The following is a 19185-nucleotide window of genomic DNA, read 5'->3' as shown; positions in this document are numbered from 1 at the left end:
TCAAACCTCAAAAGGAAATAGATTGTTAATAAAAAGGATCAAATTAAGGCAAAAACACACTGTGCAAGTGTTAGACTGACAGTTAAATATCAAGGGGCAAAAATGAGAGGAATCCAGGAAATATTCTTAAAATTTCAATGTTTACCCTTTACAGAAAAAAAGCCAAAAGATTTGTGTTTAAAATCAAATGTTACAGACACAACGGCTCCTTTTAGCCATAAATCATTCAGGATCAACACATTTGTGTGTATTCGAGCAATCAGGATTAAGTCGTTGCTTGGAAATCAGTGAGATAAAGGGCTTTAACACAGGGCAGCTGTTGACCTGCAGTTCCCCCTCCCATCACAGTGGGGCACAGTGGAGCCACTTACAGAAGGGGAGGTGGCGGCAGACAGCAGAGGCAGGATGCCTCCACAGGCGATGATGATGTTGTCCACCATCTGAGAGATGAGGTGGATTGTGTTGTGGACAAAGATGATGTTCTCATTGCTGTTGACAAAATCCATCACAGACTTGGTGGAGTGGCTGAAATGGAAAAAAAAAAAAGAGACTGAGTCATCACTTTTTGTAACAACATATTTTGTTTCATATTATATATAATACAGTGTGTAAGTGTAAATTTCTTCATCCTGATTTGTGAGAGAAATACAATTCCAAATCAAAATCAAAGACTCACCTCCTCCACACATGCACGTCAGTCTCCAGAGCAAACAGCAGGTCAGTGAGCAGCCTCTGGTGCATCGGAGACCACTTGAATTCTGGGATGCGGAACATGGTTGTGCGGGGTCCAGGGCTGAACTGCCGGCGCTGCTCTTCCGTCATGGGCATGCCCCTAAAACCCAGATCAACACGAAGGTCCCGCTCCAGCTGTGCTGCGGTGCGACCATGGAGGGCCTGCAACATGGGAGGGTGAGCACAGGAAATGTCTGTTATGATTGAGGTAAAATATGTCAGGATATATGAAGTAATGAAATTTGACTTCATAAAAGAAGCCACTTAAGACCCACCAGGAGTCATTTTTCTGTGTTCACTGAGCTTTTAGGGAAATTTGGCTCATGTGTGGGCAGTTGCTTAACTTTTCTGTTCTGACAAACTGTCAATTTTTTATGCTTTTCAATCACAACTAGTCACACTAGGTAGGGCAAAAGGCTGACCTAGAAGGACAGTGAGGCTCACACAAGCCATGCAAGCACAGTTAAAGGCTACTAACAACATTCTGACAAGTCAAAAAAAAAGCAAAATATTACATTTAGCTATTTATTAAGATGAAATTGCTATTTTCCTCATTACATATAGAAAAATAAACACAAACAAACTGAGTGGAGAAACATGTCTGAATGTACAAACAGACCAAGTAGATGTTATTTAAAACAAATTATTTAGTTTTAGTCATTGCAAGGATATTTTAAATGACTCATCCTAAATAGGAATAAAAGGCACTTTTTTGCTATTAAATTAGCAGTGTCTTGAAATATTTTCAATTATTTAATATCTCTGATTTCTCTACAACTACAAGAGTGCATAAAACATGGATGTAGTCTCAGCAAAGTCCCCCATTAGTTTCTGAAGAGATATTTTGAAGCCAAGCATGACAGTTTCCACAATGGTAATGCTGTCTCATACTAACCATTGATCACTGTTATTACAGGTAAGGAGATGGAATTGAGGTGTAAGACTAGGTGTGTATTTTGCTGCATGTGGTTGCCACACGTGTCCGCTCTGGCTCACATAGTAGTGGCTTTCAGACTGTGTGTCTGTTCGATCTCCCTGCCGTCACAGCAACATTTGTCATAAGTTTTACCTCAATAACTCTCCCTACAAGTGACTTGATTTACTGTATAGCCAAACTGAGCTGGGAAAATATCAGAGTAAAAGCTGTTTGTTCAGATGGGGTGAGTTTCTCCAAAGAAATGCTGAAACAGGCTTATACTTTGAAAAGCACAAAATGCAAATGTAATTTCACTTTGTTCATTTTAATTGTGACACATGTACTGATATGTACACTGGAAACTCCAGCAAAAGCGAAAGTTTAGAGAACAACCCTATTAGACTGGCAAATTTCTGATCTAGGTTTTAATACTTTATCCAGTTTTCATTCCTCTTGTATTTTTCTACATAGTGAGTTTTAATTTGTAACTATTTCTTTTTATATCTTTTACTTTTAAAGCCACAATTATTTTTCATTTGATTGTGTTATTATTGCTGGACTTTTATGTTTTTGTGATGTGCTTTGAAATGTTGGCTTTGGTAAGTGCTATGCAAATAAACGTTATATAATAATTATAATTATTATCATTTCGGCTTGTGTGATTTATAAGGGTTATCGGCATTCACAAGGTCAATATTATTAAATATATTATATTAGTAGAGATATATTTTCAAAACACTGCTTTTCAGGGAACGGGAAAAAAACATTTTTTTTAAGTTATTCAACACTAAATGATGATGATAATTAAACATATTTTAGACTCTTTTTATTGCTTCAAAATTTGTTAAAACCAACTGACAGATGACAGATGTAAAGGGTGGCCAATAGCACTGATTGATGAAAAAATTAAAAACATGAAAAATGTAGATATAAGGTTTTGGCCCAACGCCAGTGATATGTTGAGATGCAACACTCATGCAGACAGTCTGAAAGCATTTACTTGTTGACATGCACGCCAAAATTAAAATCAAGCCGTGTCGCTGCAGAGATCCAAGTCTCATGCACCCAGTCTGGAAATGACTTTAATCTTCCTGGAAAACAACTACTACACATCTACATGTCAGTTAACTTCACTTATTATGCAAACACAGAACTCAAAATACATAGAAAAGTATGATCTGTATAGATAACATTGTTTTGTGTACTAGGTTATAAACACTTAAGAACAGCAGGTTTTTGTTCCTAGGCACTAGTTGTAGCAAGGGACAACCTAAACATCATGTAGTTAGGATTGGTCCTCAATATTTGTTTTAATTTTCAATTAAATATTTTAATACAAGAGCCAATCTTCCAAATCCAGACTGCAGCTGCCCCCTGCCTTTACTTTAGCAAGTTTCACTATGCAAGAAAATAACATGTCATCAACAAAAATACAGTACTATGCTGCCAAAGACTAGAGCGTTATCCTTTTAAAATATACAATGCAGTAAATAATTCAAGATCAGCTACAACAAGACTGATCCAAAAATAAGGGCCACATTTCATAAAATAAACCATTCCTGTAATGAAGAAAATCAACTCAATGACAAAAAGACCAGGCTTTGGCCTTAAACCAGGCAGTTTGCCATCTTATGAAATTTTCTTCATCAAAATCACAACCACTTACAAGTTCCCAGTGTGTGTTCGCTTTTCAGAGCAAAAGATGCTGGAAAAAAACATCCATAAACAATGCAGAGACTGTTTTGATGAAACAGCATATCAACTTTATCTTCTACCCTTTAATACCCTTTAATTACACATACAATATATCTTCCAAATAATGTACCCTAAAATGCCTTCTTTTTCAGTGAAGAATAAACACATACATGGCAAATCATTTTTATGACACAGAATGTTCTTTAGCCACCCACACTACTCGAAAACACACCTGAGTGGTTGCAGTAGTTTGGATCTTCTTCGTGTCCTTGTCTTTCCCATCATCTGACCTCTCTGTATCAGAAGTAGTACTGGCTGTGTCTCCTCCAGTCTTTGACCCAGCAGCCTCTCCTTCTGCCCCGGATGTGCCCTCTCCCTCTGGGAAATCCGGTCTGGAGGCTCCCTGGTTCTGGGTTTGGCTCTCAGCCTCAGCGATGGAGCTGATGTCAGCAAGCGGGCTCTGGATCTTAAAAGGCCCATCCTCTGGAAGCTCCCCGGCCGTGTGGCTCTGGGTCTGTGTTAGATCAGAGCTGCAGCTCGTCATGTGGGCCAGCAGGCTGAGGTCGTCGCTGGCACTGGTGGTGGAGTGAGCCGGGACAGGGCCGGATGGAGGGGGCTGGTCTGGGCTTGGCAGTACGAGGGGGTCTGTGGCTGCCAGTGCTGGAAGCAGCTTCTCATCAACCTGGAGGAGTAAAAATCAAGAAACATTGAGAAATACTGAAAGTCTGCAGCTGTTTGTATGTTGTCTGTTTAGTCATTGCTAAATGATTTCTATACTTTTGATTTATGCTTTTTCTGTCTGTTATATCTTCTAGTTTTTGTTGGGAGTCCTCCAGTTATTCATAAATCTGTCTACTGTTGGCTAGCTTTGATGTACTACTTGCCTTATTTTTCTCTCACACTATCTCCTACTGTTTGTCTCTATTTCTGTTGTCTGTTTATGCACTCAGAAATAAAAGAAAACCAAGGGAAATCTGCTGCAACTAAGCCTGCACTATATGAGAAAATTATGCAGTGTCTAAAGACACTCTTCAGAACTGAGAGGATGATATACACAGTGATAAAGAAAAATAAAAAATGGATATTAGCTTTCTCTCAGAGTTTGTGTCTACCTGATGCTTTTTACATTTAAAACTATTTCTGTATTTGCCAAATATCCCTCCTGAAGCAGGTAAACAAACAGATAATTTGGCATTTATCAATGAAATGGTAGCAGCTAGCTAGTTTTACCTTCACTCTGTATAAATGCATCAAAATGGCATAAAGCCATGGCTATTGTACTCATACCTCCATCCAGTGTGTGCAATATGCATGTACTGAGTGAAAAAGCATCCAGATTAGGGTTGGACCATATGGGTAAATTATCTAATTGTGATTGTTTTTTCTTCCAATATTGCAATTGTGATTAAATATGCAATTGTTTTTAATCTTATGTAAATTTCAACAAACGCAGGCAATAAATACATTAAGTCTATCTTATAGCCAGCATATTATTAGACAGAGTAAACTGGGGTTGAACAGGTATGAGAAAATATTTAACGGGGATTTAATTGACACATACTACAATGTGATACCCACTGTTCTATTAAAGTTAGTCATCATTATTATTAACCTGACATGCCAGATGGATGTGTTTCACACATCCATCTGGGAAAGCTTCAATAGGAAATGTTTGAGGAAAGGGAGAGGCTTTGAAAAAAATTCGGAGTATGATTGGGTGAACGTTCTGTCCGTCACATCTCTATGTACCAGTCAGAGCAACAAAACACATGAAGTAGCCACTATCAAGTTGCGCGTGCGCAGCTACTGAGGATTAACGTGAAACATGGCAACTATAGACATGTAAGTACTCGACTTTTGTCGTTTTGAAAACAACTCACTGCTGTTCTTTGTTCTTCTTTAAACAAAGAAATGTTGTAAAGTTCTGATAAAACCGGTGCTTCAGCAGCATCCATGCTAATCTCTTCCCCCATAACTGCACCAGCTCTTGCTGCTGCTTGTTTAGGTCACGACTCTGCTGCGTCTGAAAGTACTGCCCCTCGTCGCTGATTGGTCCTGTCACTTTCTGACTGGGCCAAAACGGTTCAGATGGCAGCTTTGCAAGATGGATTCGCCAGTGAAAAACAAGGAAACGGGCGTATCCATCTGCTTTGCAAGGTTACATTATTATGTCACTCTTATTTTCAGTGGGAAATACAAAGGTAAGTAAAGTTATTTTTGAAACATTTCCAAAAAAAATGACATTTGGATGTTGGCAAGATATGAAAAGCATAACATTTCTACTACATAAATTAGTAGCTAACACACATTTCAGGTCAAAGAAATAATGCACCCTCAGCTATTTGAAATTTGCAGTAGGCCATATTGCAATTTGATCTAAATACTAATTAATTTCTCAGCCCCATTTCAGTTTTTTCATAATGTTGTGTCTTATTTATTGCAGTAAAATCAAACTACTGCAATGAGTCAACTGTGATTGCCTTCATTGCAGGGATGATGAAATTGTGTTCAACAGCCCCAGAAGCAACAACCTCTTTCTAATGGCTGATTGCTGGTATTATCTTCTAGACCTGCAGGGAAAGGTTTGGCTCCTAGCCATTCAATCCATGCATCCATTTTCAAAAAACGTCTCAAGCACCACCTGTTCACCACAGCCAATAGTCTTCACTAAATTACCCCTTAAACTCATCTTATCCCTCACATAGTCTACCTGTGTCATATGCGTTCGTATAAAGCGTCCTTGGGTTCCCTGAAAGGGGCTATATAAATCCAAGATGTTATCATTTATTATTAAAAAACACTCAATATGTAAGTGAAATACAGAAAAACAGTGTACAATACTTGTCTGTATACCTTAGTGTATTCTATGTATTTCTACATTTGTCTGATGCAAAGGTTTTTTTATCTTTTTGTCTACATTTTTTCCATTTAACTGTTACTTTTACAACCACCTTGTCACTGTTTCATAATCACATTCATTTATTTATTTTTAAAGATATATTTTTGGGCCTTTTTATGCCTTTATTTGATAGAGCAAGGACAGACTCAGAACCAGGGAAGAGAGTGGGGAGAGACATGCGGTAAAGGGCCACAGGCCGGATTTGAACACAGGCCACCCATGTACATGGGTAGCACCGTAAACCACTCGACCATCTGCGCTCCCTATAATTATATTTATATGTCTCTTATATCTAATATTCACTATTATAAATGGAATCAAACTGTAAAGTTTTCACATTTGTTTTCACATTTTGTGTGACAATAACATTGTTTTTTCACTGCCCTATCTTTGTTTTATAACTACTGCTGATAGGGCAGTGAATAGAGTAAGAAACTGGGGGTAGAGATTGAGAAATGACAGCCACAGGCTGGGATTGAACTCAGCCTGCCAACATCCAGGACACAGCCATGTTTTCATGGGACATGCAAACATGAATCTTTACATCTTACCTTGCTGAAGAGAAATCCATTGTTGCTTGGGACACTGTCCTTCTCGTCAGCCAGCGTAATAAGAGGACCCATGTTCCCATCATCCTCCAGGTTGACGCCAGAAAGCCCCAAGCTTGTCCCAATCCCCACCCCTGAGCCTGCCGTGTCATCTTTAGGTGCCAGATTCCCATTCAGGTTTTGAACTACAGCACAGTACGCACTGTCCAGCAGAGAATCCACCTCCACCAGAGGTCCATTCTCCATTCCTCCTCCACCTCCCCCACCTACACCTCCACTCAGGCCTTCTGGAGACAAGTCCAAGTCATCCAGCTTCACCTCTGTGGCCTCTACCTTCTCTGCTTTAATGTCTACCAGCAGGTCGTGGACCTCCACCCTCACCCCAGGCCCCGTGCTCTGCTCCACGGGTGTCAGCGCTTCTCCATTGGGTCGCTTTACTGCTCCTTCAGCAAGGAGGTTTCGTGAGTCTCCGCCGGCGCCCTCGCTGTACTCAGCCTCGCTCTCAGGCGTCTGTGTCTGGGAGTTGTCGTCAATCTCCAGGTTGCCGTTGACGACAGGGGCAGGTGCTGCAGAAAGCCCAGAGATGGTGGAGACGGAGCCTTTCTTCCCTTTCTTCATGTTTTCCTCCTCCTGACGCTGGTACTCTTCGTACATCTTTGCCAAGTACTCTTTATGGGCTTCATAGGTCACCTGTGACAGAGGAGAGGGGTTATTATTGGCTATTTAATCAGGACACAAGTCAACTTTTTAATCGATATCTTCTCCATTAGGCCTTATAGGGCTCATAGATCATCATCAGGAATAAATCTGGGACACAAGCCTAACAGGGTTAGACCATCATCCATAATGTGTCCTCGTCTTTTCACAGCCATGGAAAAAATGGTGAGTTAGATACCCATCACTGAACACTGCTGATCCAGATTCAAAATAATTGTATCTATTTATCATTCAACACGTTTCTCCTTTTAGGAGCTGCAGGATAATTAAAGAAAATGACAATCAACAAAAGTCAGTAAGGACAGATCAATACATTTAGTCCAGCCTTGTTGACAGCTTCACTCAAAATATCAATACCTAAAAATCAATATACTAAGTCTTATGTCTTCATTTGTGGAATAGATTTAAATACACTTTCATGGTGACCTATTACTCAACCATGACCATTCCTAATTTCTGCCTGATCTGACAAATTAGTTAACAAGCTTAACATATAAAACCAAAAAGTAAAAAAAAGAAAAGCAAAGATTCCAAAACCAACATCCTTGTTCTCCCATTGATCACAGGGAGACTGAGGAAGGGTCTGACCTTGTTAACTTATTTGTTGATGTATCTCTATGCTGTTTCTAAAAGGTACACTACTATCTATTTTTCTACCAAGAAACCTGGCTGCAATTTCTAAACAAAAAAAAATTACCTCCTTATGCTGCCAACAACAATGAAGTTTTCTGGTCCAGATGACAATTCAGTGAAAATGAAGGCACTACATTTGTGCCTCGGAGTTTATGTTGTTTGCATTTTTGTTGTTCAAGGTTGTAATTTCACTCTGCAATTTTGTTTTAGATTGTTTGCAATTGTAATTACAATAGTGAGAGAAGCCAGTGGATTTAAAGGAAAATGCTGCTTCTGAAAATGTCAAATGTAATAGGGCTGCAGAGCATTTAAACGTTGGAAAGCTCCTTTGGACGGTTTGATTATAATGATGGTCTATTCACTTTACTTTTAACACTAAATTTACCATCAGAGAGAGTGTGCTTGTTATGTCAAAAAACAACACGTCCACTTATTAAATAGAATAACCTTAAATGTATTGACGTAACACAACATTGCTCAATTTATCTTGGTACTTCAAGTCAAAACAAACACTACATAATGATGTAAAATAAAACTGCACTATTATATGCTCTAAATAGCTGAGGTAAGTTCTGAAAAGTAGTGTGCATTAAGAAAAAACAATTGTTAGTCACCTTTTATGCAAAATATACTTTTTCAGGTTTTTATAGCAAAAATATGTGCCCCTGGCCTGTCCACAATCCCCCCAAGAATCAGTAATCCCCCCCACCATCTTTCAGAAAATGTGTGCTGAAACAAGTTGTTCTCAGATTCTCATGATGTCATGTGGGGAGTCAGCACTGCCCCCAGGTTCAGTTGGCCCTCCCCACTTGGAAGAAAGTTCTGCTCTCAGGAGAGCCACATCTATTAAGCCACATCCATTTCCTGAGCGAGGAGTGGTCAGGGGCGGAGTCAGACAGCTCAGTAACATTTAAGGCCACAGACACGGAAACAGCTCGTTCTGAGCAGGGTTGAAACAGAGGGCTTTTTAGACATACAAAAATCCAATACTGGAGTGTTTCTCAGCAACAAACTTCACAGGCATGTTTTGGGGACCTCTGAGACCAATATAAACTTGTCTTAAAGGGATAAAATATGTGACCTTTAAGAAATCAAACCCTTTTTCATTCATGCACCCCTAAAGATTTCAAGAAAATTTCTGCAGCCTGCCCTTGATATTTTGAGAATTCCCTTAAGGGATACTGCTATACCAGTGCTGTAACAGTGATAGACCAGAGATAACAAGATTCCATGGGATTCGCCCCTACATTGATGCTGTGTGTACTTGAACATGCTTGTGGGATAACACAAAGAGCTGAGAAAAACATGCTGTCGAATAGAAAAGGGGATGAAGCAGCTACTTTATGTACTTGGTTCCTCGCTGGTTACAAGATGCAAACATCATCAACCCTGCCAACCTATTTGCTGCAATTTTTTATAATATAACCTGGTAATTTCACACATCAGCACACCCTACTTCCTGTGCAAATTTTCCAAAAGCCTGGCTAGGAAAGGTCTGTTTAAAGTTGGGGCAAAAAAAAGTTTTGTCTGGTTGTGTTCACACATATAGTTGACCCTGACAGCTTTGTGCATGTGGGCTCACTGATGTCAGTGTTACTTGAATATACATCACCTTGGAATGTGCAATTGACAAGGTATCAACCCAAACTCTCCATCCTCCCCATTCGTATTTGATTGCATGGTAAAGCAGGATCCTAAAGATGTTGTAAACCATCTCTGTTATTTTCTGCTCCTCAGGGTTCTTGGGGTTTATATATCCGAGGGAGAACATCCAGTCCTGCCACACTGAGCACTGCAGCAGGCAGCTGGAACACAAACACAAAAACTTGCAGGTGAGTCTGGCCGCTTTAAGACTTACATTTGAATGTATCAGTCATTCTAAGGTGTAAATGATTTTTTTTTTTTTTTTAAGCTTTGATTGTGCTCTTACCGCCTGTTTTCACGGCTGTTGCTGAAGAGTTTTATCATGTCAGAGAGAAAGAGTCTCCTGACTTCCATCAGCTCAGCGCTTGGGGAGGAGTTCTTCAGCAGGGTGGCCACCACCTTCAGAATCACTGGGTGGGAGAGGAATAAGCAGTTAGTAGGGAAGGGAGAGGAATAAAGAGATTAGAGAGCAGGACAGGCATTCTTATAAAAAGGCATACATGAGAAAGAAAAAATAGGGAGGGAGCACATGATACCAGGCATTAAGAAAGAAACTGAAGAAGAAGAGTCTATGTAACAGTGGTTTTTGGACTTACTGGGATTCTGGATCTTGACAGTGGAGTCAGGCTCAGGGTGGGGTTTGTGAACCACCTGAGTACAGACCTGCTCTGTCAGAATCTGCACACACACAAAAGATTAACAGCTGTCAATTACAAGCCGAGACAATCGCTGTGATCCTTATGACTCCAAACAGACTAAAAAGGGCGTCACATCACAATCACCTACCTCATACAGAGTGTTGTAGGTGGTGATGGAGACGGTGTTGGTATGCATCATCAGCCTCTCCCCCAGCAGTGTGAACAGGCTGTGTGTGTGCATGATCTCCACCTTCCTCCTGCAGGGAAACACACAGAAACACACAGTCAAACACACAGCTTGGCACTCACACAACAGAATTTATGAGGGTTAAAATAGACAGTGATTGTCACAAGCTGCATGACGGTCTGATATTGGCACCATGTGGTCCTGTCAGTTATGACGGGACCAAAGAGGACAAGAGATGAATACCAACAAGAGAAATTATTAACAAGAGGCATTAACAGAACACTAACGCTGCAGGAGTCACCGTGGCAACATTCATACGGCTGCAAATTAGAAACCTTGCCTGTGGGTGAATAATGTCTCTAAGAGCCTTTTTACATGACAGACAAAGAAATCAAGGTCAGATAACTTTTAAGTGCTATTAAAAAGAAACTAAAATGTATGCAAAACTAATTCAAAGCCCCGTGAACAGCTAATAACTAGAGCCTAGAGCCTTAATCTAAAGTCAATGTAATCATTAATGACATTAAGATATTTCACAGTAATTCATTGTTGTACGGCTGAAATTATCTCCAATCATGGAAAATAAAAGCACAAGTCCTGAGAATGTCATCTTACATTTCTGAGGTATGCAATGTTTCAAAACGATACACCATGACAACTGTATTTATAAAGGACTTCACACCTACTCACCCTCATTTGTCAAAACATGAAAAGAAACCAGCACAAATTAAGGTGTAGAAACCATCTTAGGATGTGTCTGCCCAATAACACCATACAACTGTGTGGGTGCTAATAAATACGGCGGCTAAAAACAATCGTCATTTAAATAACATGCCCCGGCCTTGCCCTCAGAGTTTACGACATGGAGGTGCGCAATACAGCAATATACACCTGTTGTTATGGTTTCAGTCTCAAGGTCAGAGAAGTAAAAGAAAATCCAATTTGTTTGTTGTTTTTGATTTGAACGGCAACACAAATTTTATGATTTTGTTACGATTCTGCCACTGCTACAACAAATGTGAAATTAAAACACAAGACTAAGTTAGAACTTAGTTCATGGCTGACCGCAACTATCTGGGATGCCTGCTGTAATGCCGGACAGGGGAGAGGAGTAGCTCTGTCAACTCCCTTAAACAAGGTGTCCCCTAGGGTCCCACTGCACTAGGATCCACAGCACTATAGACAGAGCATTAACTTGACATGCCAGATAAACTGTTCCATATACCATATCCATTGCATTGATATATTTGGATATATTTCATATTTATCTGGGAAAGCTCCCATAGAAAGCATTTGGGAAGGCAGGACTTTTCAAAAAAATTCTCAGAAGGTGATTGGAGGGACTTTCTGTCTGTTATATTCATGACGGCCAACCAGAGCGACAAGACAAAGTGCATCCTGTGCATGTGCTACTCTTGAGCTGACAGGCTACTGCTGCCTTAGATTGATAATGGTGGAGCTTCTCGGTGAATGAAACTGATGCTAAAGCCAGTCAGAAGATGTGCATAAACATCTTCTCTGCAAAGACAAGCTTTCGGTGTGGCTCTTTGCTCTTGTTTTAAAAAGAAACGTGATCCAGTTCCGATTAAACTGCCGCTTTCAAACAGCTACATCCGAGCTTACAGCTACCGCAGCAGCAGCCATTGGATACACCAGCAAACCCATGCCGAAGCAGAGCGGGAATAGAGCAAGAACATCTTTTCATATTAGACATTAAATATTTTGATGTCCCGCTGCTGCAACTCTGTAAGGCTCTGAAAGTGTAGTCATTCATTCAGTTACTTGGTCAGTCAGTCATGCAGTCACATACAGACCCATGTGTAGGGCTGAGTAGTCAGCCAAAAACACGTGTGACTGAAATCTGGACTTTTAGTTTTATTTTAAGGGATTTCACAAAAATATTGCATTAATCATTTTGGAATTATAGCCATTTTATTCAGTCCTAACTGAACACATAACTGATATGACCTATAGTTGGATATCTGTGAGAAAGTATGTAGGTCATTTGAAACGGTCAAAGCATTTTGTGAAAAAACACCGAAAAAGTTCAAGTGTTTATCTTTATAATGTTCTGTTCACTGTATGACTACATTTTTACCTGAATAAATATTTCATTTCCACAGGTATCAAAAGTAAACTGAAAGGCTGTTTGGTTGGAGCAGATGCTAAGTAGGTGGGGGAGTGAATGTGCAGGGCTCAGGTGCAGTTTAACTGCCTGCTCTCATGTCGTGCAGCGAGACATGTGTATGTCACGTGGGAGGAATAAATCCCCCAGCATTCATTGCTGCTCATCAAGGTCCCTCCACCCTGCCAGTGCACGGTGTCGACATGATTATTCCACCTGGACATGATGATGAGGACATTATCTTTTGCATACACGAACAAACAAACAGCTATTTTGTGTCTCACTGGAGGCTGTGCTGCCGTAGTTTTTTAGTTTTACTGCAGTGTTTGTTCTCACTTGCAGGCATACTAAATAGGATCTGTGTTTCAGTTGTGATGGCAAAATCAGAAGAAGAGCTTGAGGTACTTCCTGTTTTCAGTGAGTCATCATTAAACTGAGAACCACACAAAGAAAACCATCAGACAGAGACAAAGAGGTACTGACTTGTGACCGAGGTGCTTCAGGAAGTAGCCAAGGACTTTGAGGGCCTGGACCCGAATGCTTTCACTCTTAGAGGCCAGGAGTTTGCAGATCACCCTGTAACATTTCAAACACAAAGACATATTAAACATATAAATTAAATGATTAGAGGAGCCAAAATTTAGAGCAGAAAACATAAAACTTAAGCATGTAGTAAACAAACCCTTGCAGCCTGATAATAAACAACTGAACATTCTGGCAGAACAGTTTTTTTCTGGCAGTCTAAAGGGTGATTAAAAAAAAGGGAAAAAAATTCCCAGTCTGCCTAGCAACTAAAACATTAATATCCAGGTGCGCTTTTGGGATTTTTCCAGATCTGAGTAGAAAAGTCTGGATCCACCCCTGCTCTACTGGAAGGCACAAATATTCTTAAATTGATCAGCAGAACTACAGAAAGCCTCACATAGGAGGTAACCAGAGGGACAGGGAGGTAAGGTTCACCAAGGTAAAAGTCAGAAAACTTCCTGTGGATGTAGAGACATCTTTTCTTCCTCAGTGAAAAAACACTGATACAGTCAGCACTACAATCTCTCTCTTTCATTAAAAGTTGTAAATCAACAACTGATCCACCCAAGACAATAGATATAAAGTAATAAGCTGATACAGGCTTGGCCAACCTTTGGCAAATTTGAAAATTCTCCAGAGCCCACCAAACCCTCATTCATCCATAAGACTCATAGTTATTCTGGTTGACGTGTGCCAGCTGAAATAGCTTCAAACATCACTTTTTGCTGCTGCTTCCAAACCATCACAAATTATCAGTGCCTTCAGAGACATAAACTGTATCAAATAAGGATTTGCAGAGTGCCAAAATACAATGAACAAGCCAGCAGTGTTTACATATTTTTGATCAGATACCTGTAAAGTCACTTACATTTTCTTTACCAGTATTCATCCCTTTAATAGTACTTTGCAACTCTGCAAACTCTCCAAGCAAGGTTTTGTCCTCAAATGCACTAATAAACTCTGAGAATCATGAAGTGAGTGGACAAGCAGAACATTTAATGGAGTGTCACTAGTTAATCCAACACCAATTAAACTGTGACACTGACTCTGTGACAAAAAAGCAGCATGTGAATCAAACCCTCTGGCTGAGATTCCTTTTAATAATCATTAACTTTTAAATAAGCATTTTATGATAATTTAAAATGTGGTTGTTTGTCTGGTTTTAATGTATCTTACATGACCTGTGATGGCCCACCTTAAGGGCCTCCAGGTCCCACCAGTGGGCCCTCACATTGGGAAGCACTGGGCTAATAATGGATCCAGCTAATAATGGATGACTGAGCTGGGAAAAGATCATTAAACGTTTTAATTTCTTGCTATGAATTGATTTTTTGGAACACTGCAATGGTATTTCTGGTATCTTATAAACTCATGATGTTAGGGCAGTCTTTGTGCATGATGCATGAAGTACAATCAAATCAAATTAATGTGCACTAGTTCATATAAAAAAGTGGCTAAAAACAGTTTTAGGTCTAATACTTTTTAGGAGGTAGCAGAGCACCAGTAGCCCGCTGGCTTTTTTCTGCCTACTCTATGTGCAGAGACTCTTGAACTCAGGGTTCAAACCTGGCCTGTGGCTCCTTTAAAACATGTCATTCCCCACTCTCTCTCCCTACTTTCGGACTCTATCCACTTTTCTGTCCCTCAAAATGAAGGCACAGCCCAAAAATAAACAAGACTAGTTAAAGCCTAGTATATGGCTGACCGCAACTATCTGGGGTGCCTGTTGAAATGCCTGGCTGGCAAAGTGATTTTGTCATTATTGTTATTTTTTGTTAGCCAAATTTATTGTGGCAACTTAAATGTATAGCTAAATGCTGTCCCCTCTCTCTCCTGTTAGATCTTCTCTGTGTACATATGAAACACTAATAAACATCACATTTATCATATTTCCTGCAAATAAAGACGTGTCAAACGTCTCAGTAGCGTTCTCTTAACAACTCAAATGTGTAGATTTTAACATTTATTTGTTCCCCATAAACATATAGTATTAAGGGAATTTTTACCTTTTTTTAACATAGTGCACACCCCTGGCTCATGTGGGCGACACAAACACACACAGTTTGAGCGCACACACACAGCGCTGACGCACTGGTCCTCCATGGTCAGAGAGGAGCTTTAAGAGGAGAAAGTGCTACTGTTTATTCTCCAGTATTCTGAAACTTTTGCCCTCAACAGATGGAAGCCTGAAGTCTAGCCTACCAACATGTTAGCGTGCATTTTAGTGTAGGTGTGTGCATGAGCATCGTGTTTGTGTGTGTCATTGTTATGCAGCGTGAAAACAGACAAAGATGAGAGAGCATCCGACGCTGCAGCGTTAAAGACCCAAGAATGGTCAAAGAGAAAGGGACGATAGGAGAATGAGTGACGGGGGACAGGAGATCTTGATGAAAAATTAAAAACAGAAGACTGTGCAGAAGTCTAAAATCAAGACTCTGAGTCAAGTCTGGAGTCTTGCGTATGATTCCAAGTCTCAAGTCACCGATTTGTGCGACTGGAGTTCAAGTTGCAGACTCGAGTCACCAGCTCTGGTTGCCCTCTTCTCTTGTTTTAATAAAGAAATGTCTGGTTTTGACAAAAGTGCTGCTGTGACTAAGTCAAAGCTAATGGTTAATTCACCAGCAGTCTTTTTACTACAAGCATTCACACAAGAAGTTACCTTTTCCCCCTCAACTATCACATAGTCACTCCAAAGCAGGTCAGTAGAGAAGTAAAAACATCTTTCCCAAAAGCTTTTAGGTTTGTTTTATTCTTTATTTCATACAAAAACGTGGTGCAGTTCTGGTAAAACGAACACAGTGCTAAAGCTATATCTGAGTATTTAGAGCAGTGAAGACAGCCCTTAGAGGGCTTTCAGTCCCACTAAACCCCGCCCATAGCGCAGCTCTGTATGTATGGCTCTAGTTAACACAGTAGCCATTACCGACAGCATTCAGTCCAAGCAAACGCAACTCTGTCATGGTAGGCCTTTGGAAGTAGGGTCACTCACTCAGTTACTCAGCCAGTCAGTCAGTATACGGACAAAGTCATATGTAGGGCAGACCTCAGCGGTCAGTCAAAAAGGCACCTCTTGTAATGGAAGTTAAAGCAAAAGTATTCACCTTATCCCATTCCTCTGGTCAAATGCTGGGATCATAGATGCTGGGTGTTCTGACATGAGAGCGACCAAAAGCTGGAGCACATCGTGGATGTTCTCATCCTGCAGGGAGAAGAAAGAGAAAAGGTGAACAGGTAAATAAAGGAGACAGATGAAGCTTGAACAGACGGATCAATGGAGGGGTGAAGAGGACAAAGACAGAGTTGTAAGACTGGACGAGAAGGGAGTAGGGGGGCTGTAGCGGAGCAGGTGGTATAGCAGAGCAAGAATAGATGTAATTGTTACAGAAGAGTACATTCTGTTCACTTCATTGTTGCACCATTCTTCATGCTGTCACAGCGCCTGAGCTGACTCACACTCTCACTCCTTTGAATGGACTATAAGTCCAGCCCACAAATTATAATGCACACCAGCTTTACTTGTCCACTCTCATTGTCTTCCCCATCTCTCTCTCAGTATGTCGTTAGACATAGAAACCAAGCATTTACCTCATGCATGGTCAGCAGGTAGTTGAGAATGCTCTGCAGCTCATCCTCCTTCACACCCCGGTCCTGGGAAAAAAAAAATAAAAAAATAAATCCAAAAAACTTCATAATTTTTTTCATTAACCTTAAATGACTGCATTCATCCTATTCTTGGTTGATCTCTCAATCTCATTCATGCCGAAATGTCCTTAATCAATACAAGCACTAATAAACACAAAAGCTACACAGCTCCTTTTATGCTCCTGATCTGATGAGATTCTCCACACTCAGATAAAACAAGTATCCTCTAGCAGGGAAGAGAACTACACAGGACATACTGGAAAAGGTGATTTCTTGCTACTGAAGCTGTGGTAAAGATTATAATGCATTTTACTCGCTGTACCTTTAGGATGAGCTGTTTGAGGAAGAGAAGCATGAAGGCTCGGAGTGAGATGATCTCCTTCTGTGATGGCCGTGGTCCGTCTTAACAAACACAAACAAACAAAAGAACAATTTCCTGTTAAAAATCCATTTTTATGCACGATAATGATCAGTCTGTTGTCTCAGTGAGCCCTACTGTTTACTGATATTAGGTTTTATTAGGCTTCCTGGAGAGCAGAGAAAAACATGTTAACATACACATAAACACAGACTCTATGATCGAAGTGTAAACTGAAAATCCCTTCCAGTTACTCCAGAGGCAATTTGGCAATCTGGATATTTTATAGTTGTACTAATCTAACTGATTACAGCTAAGACACGGCAATTTACAAAAACGTGATTGATGGACCAAATGATCCAAACCAAACAGGCGATGTGTAATCCAGTGTATACACTCTAAAGCTCTGACACTCCGTCATCTGTTTGCTGTGCTGAGCTACCAAGGAATAATCAAGCTTAAAACACAAAAGCAGCTGAGGCATAGCACAAGCAATTTCTCATGTTGGGTGTGATGTCACTGCGGCCGTCTGAAAGCTCTGACATTAATGACACTGTCAAAGCATTTACTTCATTATTGTGAGTCATAACTGCCTTAGTCCTCTGTGTATGTGTGCACTGTCTGCATTTAGCTTCTCTTGTTGGATATCAGAGGTTGAAGCAATAGCACATATCAGTGTCACTTTTATAAAGAATAAACATTTTTATCAGCAACCTTATAGCCTTAAATTAAAGAACTTTTATTTATTTCTATAAAGAAAAAAAGGTAAAGTGATATTTAGCATTTTATTGTTAGAGATTGGGAATTAGCTAATTGCATTTTTACAAAAACGGACTTTAATGTTTGTGAAGATTGGAAAAAACATAGTCATGATGATTGCATCGTAAAACGAATGGTTTCTAAATTGAGCATATGTAACACATGCAAACATAACAACTGCCCACAAATTTAACAAACCACAAATTCAATACAAATCTGCTGCTTTTAATGTAATAATCCCACAACTGAAATAGCAGTTGACTACTGCAAATGTAATAGCACATTTCCCACAAACACTGTTCCTCTTATATTTGCAAATGTAAAAAAAAACAAAACAAAAAAAACAATAATAATAATATAGTACATATCATACCATACAATACAACACTATACAATACAGTTCATTAGGATAACAGATTTTGATTGTGTTTTTTTGTGTATTTGTTGTCGAGTTTTCTGTATTTTAAGGGCCCAGCTAGGGATTGGCATTACAAATTAGCTCTGGCTTTAAATACTGTAGTGATGAACAGTTTACCTGCTTTATTTCAGTCGCTATACCAATAAACATTCAAGCAATTCATAAAGAAACAACTTCATACCAAATGATATGATATGCTATCTTCACTGGAAACAATACAATATGATACGATAGGATATGATACAGTTTGATACGCTAGATACAATATGGCATGTCCTCAAGGAGAAACTTTTAAGGGCTGTAATGCTTTTACACTTCAGTTGTGAAAAATGAGTTAATGTGTTATGATTAAGTTACAGGATTAATTTGTTATTTTTCTAATGCATTTAGCGCAAACACAGAAGGAGCCTTCCAATATTTTCCACAATTCCACCCAATATGCACTTGTCACCGCACTAACGCAGTCAGACGGTCAAAGCTATCCCAACAAACAAAGCAGATTGATGATTGTGATGAAAATGTTGACCTTCTGGATTGGACGTTTGTGTTCCAAAAAAACCCAAAGACGCACCATTCAAGACAATTAAAGTGATATGTACACTCTGTGGGAAGAAGTTATAGTTTATAGCAATACCAGCCTTAAGTACCACCTCAATGCGAAGCATGCATGGATCAGTGAAGGGAGTTTTAGTGCTACACTAAACCCCCTTCACTGAGCAATGCAGGCTCCTCAGGAAGTCTGCCTGTGA

The 19185-nt window shown here is 39.9% G+C and overlaps 1 protein-coding gene across 9 annotated transcripts in view; it reads right to left on the bottom strand.

Moving 5' to 3' along the window:
- The window catches only part of nbeaa (neurobeachin a), a 164433-nt gene that overhangs the window by 46489 nt on the left and 98759 nt on the right, over window positions 1-19185 (bottom strand). For all 9 annotated transcript variants that reach the window (XM_041801758.1, XM_041801759.1, XM_041801760.1 and 6 more), the window contains exons 14-25: window positions 17224-17303; window positions 16845-16907; window positions 16361-16458; window positions 13218-13310; window positions 10571-10679; window positions 10381-10462; window positions 10071-10194; window positions 9753-9945; window positions 6794-7480; window positions 3576-4025; window positions 677-894; window positions 372-525 (exon numbers count right to left, since the gene is read on the bottom strand). In XM_041801758.1, coding sequence (XP_041657692.1) covers window positions 372-525; window positions 677-894; window positions 3576-4025; window positions 6794-7480; window positions 9753-9945; window positions 10071-10194; window positions 10381-10462; window positions 10571-10679; window positions 13218-13310; window positions 16361-16458; window positions 16845-16907; window positions 17224-17303 — 2351 coding nt within the window. The remainder of the gene's footprint in view (window positions 1-371; window positions 526-676; window positions 895-3575; window positions 4026-6793; window positions 7481-9752; window positions 9946-10070; window positions 10195-10380; window positions 10463-10570; window positions 10680-13217; window positions 13311-16360; window positions 16459-16844; window positions 16908-17223; window positions 17304-19185) is intronic.

This window comes from Cheilinus undulatus, linkage group 12, assembly GCF_018320785.1.
Source record: "Cheilinus undulatus linkage group 12, ASM1832078v1, whole genome shotgun sequence".
NCBI lineage: Eukaryota > Metazoa > Chordata > Actinopteri > Labriformes > Labridae > Cheilinus > Cheilinus undulatus.
The sequence above is the reverse complement of the archived record's forward strand: the minus strand, read 5'-3'. Positions and strand labels throughout refer to the sequence as shown.